Source organism: Hoplias malabaricus, chromosome 2, assembly GCF_029633855.1.
Source record: "Hoplias malabaricus isolate fHopMal1 chromosome 2, fHopMal1.hap1, whole genome shotgun sequence".
Classification (NCBI taxonomy): domain Eukaryota; kingdom Metazoa; phylum Chordata; class Actinopteri; order Characiformes; family Erythrinidae; genus Hoplias; species Hoplias malabaricus.
Genome location: NC_089801.1, coordinates 8,309,725 through 8,322,808, shown reverse-complemented (window position 1 = coordinate 8,322,808; position 13,084 = coordinate 8,309,725). Strand labels below are relative to the sequence as shown.

At 41.4% G+C, this 13,084-nt stretch overlaps 1 protein-coding gene across 1 annotated transcript in view; it reads right to left on the bottom strand.

Annotated features, from left to right (window-relative positions):
- Positions 1-780: 780 nt before the first annotated feature.
- eys (eyes shut homolog) overlaps positions 781-13,084 on the bottom strand; it is a 313,091-nt gene continuing 300,787 nt past the window's right edge. Inside the window, 7 exon segments of the mRNA XM_066660060.1 lie at positions 781-2,116; positions 3,454-3,615; positions 3,894-4,066; positions 5,384-5,558; positions 10,223-10,367; positions 10,647-10,813; positions 12,259-12,441. Coding sequence (XP_066516157.1) covers positions 921-2,116; positions 3,454-3,615; positions 3,894-4,066; positions 5,384-5,558; positions 10,223-10,367; positions 10,647-10,813; positions 12,259-12,441 — 2,201 coding nt within the window. The 3' untranslated portion in view covers positions 781-920.

Here is a 13,084-nt window from a genome sequence, read left to right as displayed (position 1 = left end):
AGGGGTTTCCTCCGGGTGCTCTGGTTTCCTCCCACAGTCCAAAAACATGTTGGTAGGTGGATTGGCGACTCAAAAGAGTGTGTGAGTTAATGTGTGCATGTGTTGCCCTGTGAAGGACTGGCGCCCCCTCCACGGTGTATTCCTGCTTTGCGCCCAATGATTCCAGGTAGGCTCTGGACCCACCGTGACCCTGAACTGGATAAGAGTTACAGACAATGAATGAATGATAATTTATCATCATAAAATGGAAAGAAAAAATATATGCAAAAAAAAGGCCTTTGAGTGCTTCCAAAAGGCTCATCACTGAGAAGACTTACTGAGTAGGATATTTCATTACAAACGTAAGTAACGTAAAGGTATTGTTAATTGTGATTGGTTCTGTGGCTGATCTGATGTCACCTCAGCCAAACTTATTACCTCCCACTAAAATCTAATCTGGCGCAGAGTGAGCGAAGCAGGCTTTTGTCTTTTGAGAGATTGTTGTTTTAAGATATGAGTGGACAGTGGCTTTAAAATGTAATTCTAATGAACAGAGACGTCTTTAGGGATTTATCAATGACCAATGAGTGACTTTAAAAGACAAAAAGCTAAATGAACTTTCATGACCTTAAAGGAACACTGTAAGATTTTAGTTTTTTTTATTTATTTATTTTTTTGCTCCTGAGTAATTCTCTACTCTATTTTACTCTACTGAAATCAATGGGGAGGTGGAGGGAGAAGTTGGTTTCCTACCCTCCTCCAAATGTTACATAGTGCAGTTTCTGCAGTGCTGAGTCCACAGTAGCAACGACAATTAACGGTCAGTGGAGCATCGCAATGATTTTGCAGCTGTAATTTTAAGGTTAAAATATTACATAATGTTCCTTTGAGAGGATTTATGTGAATAAACTGTAAAATGAATTCATAAAATGACAGATTTACTAATCCTCTCCTTGATAAACATTAAAACCCTCGTAAGTCTGAAGAAACTGCAACGCTCTTGCATCCTGATATAAAACAACGTCTTTGATGCTTCCCACGAACCCTACTGTGAAGAGCCCAGACGAGACCAAAGCTACATCTCTGTTCAACTCAAACCCTCCGAAATAATAAACACCTCCATAATTAATGGCCACGTAGCGCTCAAAAGGGTCAATGTCTTCAAAAACGACTCTCTCGTCATCAACATAGGCCTGGATGAGAGTGCGATTGTGAGTGATGGTTACGTATTTCCACTGGTCACAGCACAGTGTCGTGTTTCTGGAGATCAGAGGAAGGGCTACTTTCTCACCGAGGTTGACGGCAACTTTCAGGTGACCGTCCTGGAGCCCTACAGCAAGATAATCATCTTCCTCACTCTCTGCCCGCCCCATCCACAGAATCAAGCCGTTTCCTGAGATTGCGGAAACATTAAACGATACTTGCGTGAGCATCAGATTTCTTGAGTTATATTTTGGATCTCTGTATTTGAGATAGGAATTTCCCACAAACCGAACGGTCCTCATGGACACCTGCTGGTCGCAGTAGTTTCCGTTCCATCCAAAGGGGCATAAGCAGGAATACGAAGCGGAAGCAATTTCAGGAACGCAAAGAGACCCGTGATGACACCGACTGCTGACGCAGTAAATAGATGTTTCACAGTAGACACCCGTCCAGAGTGCAGGGCAAATGCAAATAAACGAACTCAGGGCAACAGGACGGCAGTAGCCACTGTTTTGACACACTTTGTACCCGCATCTCGTCCCATCCCAGTCGCCCACGTTCGCTCCACCCAAAGCCCCACCTTCTGTGAGCTCCAGGTCTTTACCATTAACGATGACTTCACGAATGCCACCGGTGAAACCCACTGGCTCCTTCTCCACTGCGTCAGATGACACCAAGTTCAGGCTCGACACGCCACCAATGAAAACCTTTGTGGCGACGTCCAGAGTGGTCATACCCTCTGAAGCGTTACGCGTCACCTCTTGGTCATCTACGAGCAAGTAGCCTTGGTTTCCTTCTCGTCCAGCCTTCACCATGTGCCATGTCCGGCCTGTCCAGTCCACTTTCTTTGGGGACTCCAGGACGATTGTCCTGTCTCCGAGACTGTAGCGGAGCTGCACAGAACCCGCTGAGAGGGACACGCTGATGAAGTCACCTTGAGATAAGACACACATTGGAGGTCATTGATAGATGTAAGAAAGATGGTGAAGAATTTAGTGCTTTTAAATGAAGTGAATTAATTAAATAAACTGGTTTATGCTCCACAGAGTGGGAGACTCCATGTTCAAAACAAATATCCACACATCCAGAGCAGATCAAACTAGGTTTCAGTTTTATTATTATTACCTGAATATTCTGAATATTTTTTAATTGGAAGATATCATTGATTTCTATTTAAGTACCAGGCAAAAGACTGAACCAAATGTCAGGTTTCATTAGTGTGTCCATCCTTTACCTATGTTTATTCCCAAATACGGTTTGGGGCCCATTGTACATAGAGGCAATGGGTGGCATATTTATGAACATCTACAGTAGCAAGCAAAAGTGTGTGTACATCTACCTAGAATATAGTGTCCCCTCTCTAAACACACTTTGATTCTTTAAGTAGCCATACTTTGCTACCCAGCTGCCCCCGAAAAATACAAACCGGATTCCAAAAAAGTTGGGACACTAAACAAATTGTGAATAAAAACTGAATGCAATGATGTGGAGACGACAAATGTCAATATTTTATTGATAATAATAGAACATAGATGACAGTTTTGCACTAGTTGCACTTTAATGTTGTGTATTGTTTTATGTAGCACCTTGGTCCTGGAGGAACGCTATTTCGTTTCACTGTGTACTGTAAACACTGTATACTGCTGAAATGACAATAAACTTCTTGAACTTGAACATTTGGCGCATCATAAAGAGGAAGGTGCGACAAAGAAGGCCCAAGACGATTGAACAGTTAGAGGCCTGTATTAGACATGAATGGGAGAGCATTCCTATTTCTAAACTTGAGAAACTGGTCTCCTCTGTCCCCAGACGTCTGAGTGTTGTAAGAAGAAGGGGGGATGCCACACAGTGGTAAGAAAATGGCCTTGTCCCAACTTTTTTGGGATTTGTTGACGCCATGAAATTTTGAAACAACATATTTTTCCCCTAAAATGATACATTCTCTCAGTTTAAACTTTTGATCTGTGATTTGTGTTCTATTCTGAATAAAATATTAGGTGGTGGCACCTCCACATCATTGCGTTCAGTTTTTATTCACAATTTGTTTAGTGTCCCAACTTTTTTGGAATCCGGTTTGTAACTGGACATTCCAGCCATGAAGGCAAACTTTAGAATGAGTTCATTAGGCTTCATTATTATATGTTTAACACAATGATACTTGTTTCAGAAAAGGCACAGGGGCGTTTCTATACTCATACAGCGTATATCTATCTGTATAAATCAAAACACAAACATTTTGCAAACACAAAAGAGCTGCTGCATTAGCATTACCTGCTCGAGCGCTCAGATACTGCGCTGTGTAGAAGAGGATGCCCTCTGGTGACAGTGTCTGGAACTGTAGCTGAAGCTGTGTTCTTTGCCTCATGCTGACCAGAGGAAATGCCATCCATGAGGACTGGTTAGCACTGAAGTACGGGTCACTGATGGAGAGAACTGTATGGGGAAACATTATTAATTACATTAAATTTCCTCTGGATTTTATGTCCAAACCTTTGTAGAATGTGGAAACAGTTTGGGACATTGGCCCAGTGTCATGTGTCGGTTAGTGGGGTATTAAAGTCCCCCAGCATTGGGATGAGGACTAAGTAGTTGTTTGTGATCCAGATTTTATCGTCCAATGTCAACACATGGTGGACCAGTTTAACAAAAGCTTTCAGCCCAATACACTTTAGCATTGTTAAACACAGAGGAGGGGTCAGCAGTGGTCAAACCTTGCTGGCAGTACTCTCCAGCGGTGCCCAGAGGACACTGGCAGGTGTAGCCGTCTGGGAGCGGGACGCATGTAGAGCCGCGGGAGCAGGAGGGAGGCGGGACGTGCTCGGCATCACAGAAAGACACCCTCTCAGAACACACAGAGCCTTTCCACCCAAACACACACTGACAGCTACAGACAGAGAGAGACCACAGGAAAAAACAGGGTTGAGAAGGTGAAGTACATTTTAATGGCCTGCAACAGAACTGCATACTGTGTAGTAAGCACCAGTCAGAGCACACTCTTCAATGTTGTTCGATACAGGGATGGAGTGAGAGTGAAGGGGTATAAATGAAGCTGTGGAGAGGTAATTGGGGCGTGGTCTATCTCCCAAAACTACGTCACATGGTGTCTTCACTTACAGCCAACATCGCCATTAAATTAAATTATTATTCTATAATCTACATACAAAAATAATAATAAAATAAAATAAAAATAAAATGTCCTGACACCTGCTCATCCAATATTTCTTCTTAAATCAAGAGTATAATTAGAGAGCTCCATCACAGCAGAGAAATATAAACACCACTAGCTGACCCTTGGCCTTCCCATCTCATTACACGCTTTTATTCAGAGATTATTCAAGGAGGGTGCACAACTGAAAATGTGTGTTCTGAGCGAGTGCAAATTAATGAGACACCATGCTCATGTGATAAATACAGTCACATGGCCATCAAGATGGCAGAGTCCATTCTGCACGAGTTAACACAGTGTAGCTTCGCATACAGAGTGTGTGCTTGACTGGGCTGCCTGTGTCCAGATCTGTCTCCAATTCAAAATATATGGTGCATCATGAAGGGGAGTATCAGACAACGGCGATCACAGACTGTTGAGCAGCTCTAGTCTTGTAGCAGAAACAACGGGTAAAAATTACACTTTAAAAACTGTAACGATTAGTATCTTCATTTCCCAAACAATTGTTTATATTCAACAAATAGGATTAAGTTTGGCCTTAAATAAGGTGAAATCACAGATTTACTTCTTAGAATGTGTGCCACATTTTCTGGAAATAGGGCTTGTATTTGTTGTGTCCAAATCTTTGCACATAGTGCATCTCCTGAAAAATTAATAATAATCGATATGTAACGGCCATTTTGACTAGAAAGTAAGCAGATGAAGCCTGGTGTCTGATTTCTGCACAGTATTTTATAACACTAGCCAAATATCTGCACATATATGAATATATACAAGATTGAACATAGCATGCAAAGCTGCATCAAAGCAAAGCTGGACTACTTTTAATATCCTGAATAGGAATTTACTTTATCGGGGTCATAACTGTGTTATTTCATACCTTCGGTGTCTTCATTGTAAAACTGCAGGAACGCCCTCTATGTGTTTGTGTGTGCAAACTTTTGACTGATGTTTTGTGAACAACTTTAGAAGTGGAACCAACACAGTACCATTCTGAGGGAAAAAAAACCTGACACAGAATCAATAAAAACTTACTACACAGAGGATCCAGAGTCCACACAGCTGCCTCCGTTCTGGCAGTGGACGAGGCTGCATGGAGAGACCCCACACTGACCCACGCTGCGGCCCGATACAGGCTGACCCTCTGGCTCACCCGGAGCATGGTACTTTCCGTCAGATCTGGTCCGGAATTGCACATCAAAAATGCAACCTTTTCATAATCGTACACACACACACACACACACACACACACGTATTACTACAGTTTTGACTCCAGCTGTACAGGAACACAATAACTTTAAGGGGAAAAATGCTCAATGAATTAGCCTCCTACAACAGGGCTAAAATTAGGTCCAAGTTTAAGGTTAAGCTTAAGTGTTGTGTGGAGTTTAATATCAGGTTTAGATAGTGTTCTAAATCACACAAATCAATAATGATTACACTTGTTTAAGTATGATTGAATGTACCAAGAATGTACGATGTTAATATGTGAGGTGTTGCCTTTATCACCGCTTTCTTTTGTTTCAGAATAATTGCTTTCAGTTTCTCACAGAAATCTGCAGGAATATTTGTCCACAGCTCTTTGTCCTCAGTCTCAGGAGTTATCTCCTGCTTCTCACTATCCAAGCAAATCTCAAACACATCAGTGAAGGTCTTGTCCTGATGAGTAGTTTCTTTGTTTGACTTGCTCATTTCCTTTTCTCACACACGGCTCCTTGAGTTGTCTTCTCTCGGTGGAGCGATGGATGGAAACAGCAGGGATTATTCTCAGATCTTGTACACGATACAAACTTGATTTTCTCTTCAGTCTTTTCAAGGACAGTGACCATTTCTGCGTAAATATTAATAACTATTTGAGCTACAGTTGGAAATGCCTTTTTTTTTTCCACGTATCTTCCTTCCTTTTTTTTTTTTGTAAGCGTATTAACATACGCCTATGATATCGCCTCAGAAATATCTCTTGAAAAATGGATAACTTGTGTTTAATGAGCGTTTTGACAGTTTAGCTGTAATTACAATCCCTTCATACAGAGACCTATATTACAGTAAATGAAGTGGCTTCCGATAATCAACAAAACTGCATTTACATGTTGACTCTGGGACTTTTTGCGCTGGCATTTTGAGGACACGGAAATTCAAACACGCCAAATAAAGCTTCAAACAAATTCGGGAGCCTTTCAAATATTCAAGTCTCTTATCCTCCTACTATCGTCCTACTTAAGCAGCATAAAAGATCAGAGCCAGTATATTTTTCATCATCGTGGTACAAAGAAAAGCTTCTATCTTTAAAGAGACACTCCAGAGTTTTCAACATAATCTGCTTCATCATATATTTTACCTTCAATTATAGAAAGAAATTTCCATGTACTTAGCAACAGGGTAGTTGTACTATAATCGAAGCCAAGGGGCAGCTAAACAATAAGTGCATATTACTTTCTATTATACGACGTGTTATTAGAGTCCATTAATATTCTGTCTTCTTATAAGTGTAGAGATTTACCTGAGACACCACCAAATAGCATCATGAAGTTATGACATAGCATACCTGCCGTCCTTATCCACGACACTTGCTCATCTAACATTTCTAATGAAATTAAAGCAACTGATCAGGAATTTTACTTGCCATTTGTTGCAGTAACAATTTATAATCTTCAGAGAAGTTTAAGAGTCAACACTGGAAATTTTCTGTGAGGATTAAATTGATTTAAGCCTGACATTAAATGTCAAGTTCAGAATCAGCATCACCTCACTCCATCTCCTCCCCATGAGATCTGATGGAGCCTCGTCTCTCCACAGCCCAAGGTTGCCACTGATTGGGATCACGCATAATAATGTTAAGAATGTGGCTCCTGTGGGATGCCTCACTTCGTTTCTGTTCTGTTGCTTTTCTGCGGAGATTCTAGAGCCTGGTTAACTTTTGAATACACAGTGGGTGCACCTCAAAGAAGCCAATCACAATTTAGTGCATATTGGTGTAAACAAATGCCCAATAAACACCCTAATTATTTCCCTTTTTATAAACCGTGTGCACAGCTGCTGTTTCAGGAAACCAGGTTTGCTTCTGAAAGCATAAATGTGGAGAGTGAGGTCAGCAGTTGCTTTGGGTCATCATCGAGCCTGTGGCCAGAGCCTGGATCCCCCCCCAGCCTGCTGAATTAGTCATGCCAACACTCAGGATGCGCAGAAAATGCTGTTTTCATTCATGAATATTCATGGCACAATGCCGTCTACTCGCTCTCTAGTGACTGTGGCAAAACAGCAAATATGTGGTGTTGACAAAGAGAGGCAGATGGTTTAAGTGGGTGATTGTTTTTGCTTTAGCTGAGCACACAGGAAAAGAGAGGGGGAGAACTGAGCAGTGCACTGGGAGGTACAGAGAGGGGGAGAACTGAGCAGTGCACTGGGAGGTACAGAGAGAGAGAGAGAGAGAGAGAGAGAGATCATGCTCCCCCCAAGCACTGGTTGTGGAGTATTCACTACTTTTGCGGAAGCTGGGGATTAGGATGGCGTCTAGAACTAATCTTACAATGTCAGTACCTGACCTCACTAAATTTCTAGTGGTTAAACACCATCAAATCCTCATAGCAATGTTCAAATGATCTATTTTAAAACCTTCCCAGAAGACAGGCTGTTACTGCAAAAAAATCAGAGGGCAAACCGGCCATCAGGAAACGGTGGATGAGAAGGAAGCTTCAAGTTTTTGGACATCTAGTGCAGGTATCTAGTAGGCTAATTCAAAGCTAGCAGAACCTGCTAGCATGCTAACCTATAAACATGCTCAGGCTATGGAAAATGATGAAATGACTCATCATAACTAAATATAAAATATCATTTATTATGGCCATGAGTTGACAGTGTGGTCAGTACAGTAGTACCAAGGCACAGTCTAAGTTGTAGCAGCTAAACATGCATGCTAATTCATCCCCCATGACGTTGTAACACACAGATGAAATCACAGGATCACACTACACTGAGAAAGTGTGGCTTTCTGGCGTTAGTGGTGTTTGTTGACAAAGCTCCTTGGGGACAGCAGTGTGCTGATAACTGCCTGTGGAGTGCATTAGCTGTTCAGTTATCGCTAGCTAGCAAAATTAGAGGCATTGGAGATGGCCCAGGGAGTTGTATTAGAGGCCTGAGTGTTGCTGAATATTCTGGAAAAAAGGTTTAGAGTAAAGATGTCCTGATTCACTTTCCTGAGCTAAGTCTTTTAAAATATTAAGTATTTCAATATTAATGAGTGTTCTTTTAGTATTGTCACATGATATTGCTTTTTAATCCCTGAATAAACCAGTTTATGCTCCATTTAGTGCCCCCCCCCACATTGATGCCTATATATATATATATATATTTGAAAAAATATTAAATGTAAAATATTAAATGGTTTGTCAGGACATGGTTTACATTTGGGGTTTTATTTGTGTCAAGGACTTCAACTGGAAATGAACAGACATTGTGCATGGGTAGAGGTGTTTACAATTTGGCATTTGACTGTACAATGCACTATTGTATTTAACCAGTGAACAAGGTGCCAGGACCGAGCAAAATCCAAACCAAATCCAGTCCTTCAGGTGCTGCATCCAGATCCAGCTCTTTGGCACAAATTAAACCCTAGAGACATCAATAATTCTTAGTGTTATCCCTCCCCAAAGCCACTGGAGACACCTAAAGCTGTTTTGTTACCTTGGAGACAAATGCGTGGCAGATATTGTACAGTAATGTCTGCTGTATATAATAAAATATTTCACAATAAATAAAAAATGATTGCTATATGCGAGGCTTGACTGCCACAGGAAAAGAAAACACAATGATATGTATTCGCCATTAAACACGTAATAGTTATGAGTGTGGCTGCGTTGGTGCATTAAGCTGGAGTAATGCGCTGCACCTGCACCACATAATGCGGTTAAGGTCACTCAGACACGGCGTAATGATAGCTTATGTGACTGGAATAACATGAACCGGGTTATTATTTGAGCCACTGTTTCTCATCAACAGTTCACCCCCTTTAAACATGATTTGACTTGCTTTCCATGATTCATCGATGATGAAAGCTCCTCTTCATAAATGTTGGAAACATAGGCAAAATTCCCCGGGAGAATACGTGATAGCGTGGGTTCCACTCCATTGGGCCAATTAAGGAGAAGAACTGCAAAATGCAAAAGTGCTTGTAAAATCTCAATGCTGATTTTATTTAACTATTATAAATTGGATTTGCCCCCAAAGCCAGGTCTTGAAACTGAAATGAAGCTCGTGGCAATGGTGAAGGGAATACTGCGCCACAATAGGTAACACATCCTATGAATCCGGTTGAGTTTGTTGTTGTATGTCAAAGAATATATTGTTTTAATTACATAAGATTTAATTAAATCTTAGCTTAATAATGTTAACGATTATAGAACACAAAACAGTACAAGCGCAACATATGAGCTTAAGAATATTATGAATGTTACAGTACACTACAACGTCTGAACTATAAAAGACCTATAACAAATATGATGTTTTACAACACCTGAATTTCTGGTGTCTTACACACTTAGTGTTCTGGGTGTAATTATAACTGCTTATGGTTATGCCAGGCTCATGTATGCCACACCTTAGCAATGCATTAATACATCTTTCGAATACAATGTTCATAAAATGTGGGACCAGCCATATTCAAAAAAACAAACAAAAAATGTGTGGATTATTGGCTAGAGATTTAATTCTAGGACTCAACCTATAAAGCAAACAGTGTATGTTTGTTATGCACATTTTACCTCCTGCATGTGAGGTCTTTAAAAATTCAGCCATGTTGTGGCTACTCAAGATTCAATGAGCAAACAAAACATTTGAGTTTTAATGAACAAATATGACATAACCAGCTTACTGTCTTACCCTGAAAGCTGTTCTTGAATCTGGAGCCTAGAGGCAGCATCTCCGGTGTGTATTCACTGTAGCCACCCACATAAAGTGGACTGAAGGTGTTGAGACCTGCCAGTTGACCTGGTGCTGAGCCAGTCTTGTTTCTTTGGCCATCAACCTAAGCATGGATTGCTAATAGGTTATCCATTAAACATCCTGACAGATTTTGGACATTTGTACTATTATTTATTTATTTATTTATTGGTTAAGTCCAAAACTGCTGGTTCTAACTACACTAGGTGTTCACACCTCTTAGAATTACGAATAGTTCTCTATAAACACTGTGGGGAATCTAATTTTATGAGCATAAACAAAGGGACATCGCTGTTTCAGTAGAGAAATACGGGGCAGTGCTGACTGTAAATGAGGGAACAAACAAAACAAAAAACAAAAGTACCTTCAGCCAGCCGTTCCTGAGGTATCGTCCGAAGTGCACAGTGTGTATTTTGATTCTCCAGTTCAGCCGGTCACTGGCAATGGTGGACACGCCAGAGCCGAGGTTAAACTTATGGACAATACGTCCATTTCTCACTCCCAGTGCAAAGAAGTCGTCTCCATTGATGCCTTTAATCATACAACACACACACACACAATATTAGGGTTTGCCTCCATATTGCTCAAGGATCCTGAGGTTGTGTGTTCTCCCTGTGTCTGTATGGGTTTCCTCCTACAGTCCAGACACACTGTTGGTTGGTGGATGGGATATTCAGAAGTATATATAAGTGTTACTCTGAGGGACTACCACCCTCTCCAATCATTCAGAGTCGGCTGTAGACCACCTTGACTCTGATCAGGAGGAAGTGGTTGCAGAATATGAATAAATTAATGAATGAATACAGACTGTTCCCTCTCTTAGCTGCAGTAACAGCCTCTATTGTTCAGAGAAGGCTTTTGTCTTGATGTGAGGAATTGATTGCATTCAGTCAGGTAAACAATAGTTAGTTCAGGTACTGATTTTAGATGATTAGGTCTAGATGCTATTCCAACTCTTCCTAATGGTATTGAATGGTGCTTCAATGTTCCTGAGAACACAGTTCCACTGCTCAACAGCCCAGAGGTGGAGGCTTTACACCCCTCGAACTGATGCTTGGAGTTAGCCACCTTAAGCTCATGTTAGAACAGGTTTGACCAAATGATGCAGAACGTATCAGAAGCTTTACATAATTTGAAAATACACCTTAATCAACTGATACTCATTGTTCATTTTGAATCATCGTGTCTCTCTTCAAATGACCATGAGTCCTCATCACATCAGAGGGCCTTTTCATGTCTAAACTGTTAATACTGCACCATACTGACGAAACAAACGTGTCAATTTATCAGGCCAATTATCAGGTGAGCGTCCCATCTTTCTCTCTCTTTTTTTGGATACCCGTCCTCCACTGTACGGCACCGGTTCCCCTGACAATTGCTTCATTATTCATACCGCTGTCTTCCGGTGCCTTTCCCTCGATGAATCACCCTAAACTGTAATCCCAGGAGAGGCTCGCTGAACTAGGGAAGATTCACGGCCCTCTCACGCTCTTTCTTGCCCGTCTGTCTCTTGATTAAACGGCCCGCGAGCGCTGACATGTCACTCAGCAGCAGCCACAACTGACCTAAGGAGAAATTGGGGACGGAGGGACAGGGGAGATGGGGAGGGGTAAACGCCTTTCGCAGCCCCACCTTGTCTCTCCGGATCTGGATTGGCCTAATTACTAAGAGCAAAAGCAGCCAAGCTTTATATCAAACTTCAGCGACGGTGCCAGGCTCAGTGGGTAACAGGAGCAGAGGTGGGTAGTGTAGCCTAAATCCATACTGAAACAAATGTAAACGTATTTTCTCAAAATCATTTCAGAAACCACAGTTCTACTGTTCCACCCACCAGTGTTAAGGGGCTTTCTACCACACTGTGGACAGGCCTTAAGCTTGTGTGCAGCTGCTCCAGTGTGTTCTACGTGGCTCTAGAAACATTTGGATATATTCCCTCTTTCTAAAATAATTGTGCTGTATTCCCCATCTCCTCTCACCTTGCCCTTTCTGTCCAGAAAAAAGGATCAGGTTGTCCTTTATGGCGGAGATGTTCCTAGCGAATGCTAGCTTCAGCCTGAATTCGTAGAAGTAGCTCATGTTGGGGATGGGTGGGTATGCCATGTAGGATGTGTACCCAAACTCATCCAGACCACTGAATCTGGGACGGGAGATGTTGATGGCTGTGGAGGGAGAGCACAAAGTTAGACATGTTTCTGCATTAATAAAGAATCAGGATCTGTCAGCTCCATCTGTTTGCTAGGTTCCCTTCCAATCACACAATACTACCAAGCCAGGGGGTGACGGGTATCTCATACCTCCCTGACACACGTGAACTCATTTTCTGCTTCTTTTAAACCTGCCACCAACACAATCACTAACACAACCTCACTGCATTTGTTTGCCTTTGTACCTGTACTCTGCACAATGACAATAAAGTTTAATCTAATCTCAACATACTTTGAGCAGGATGTTAACAGAATGCTAACAATGCTAACGGGTCAGTTCTGTTTTGCTAATTAACAGATGTTTGCATTTTTATGAATGTTAACATATCAAGATTAATTATGTTATTTGAAACCAAACCAAACCAAAAAATAAAAAAACTACACTTTTCAAATATATGATAATGATATGCAAATTAATGACTAAGACTGCATTAATAAAATTAATGAAGCTATGCTTCCTGAGTGCTGTGTAAAAGAATGTCTGTGAGACTAATATGCATTGTCATTCATAAAGCTACATCCATCCAATCCAATTCAGGGTCACGGTGGGTCCAGAGCCTACCTGGAATCATTGGACGCAAGGCGGGAATACACCCTG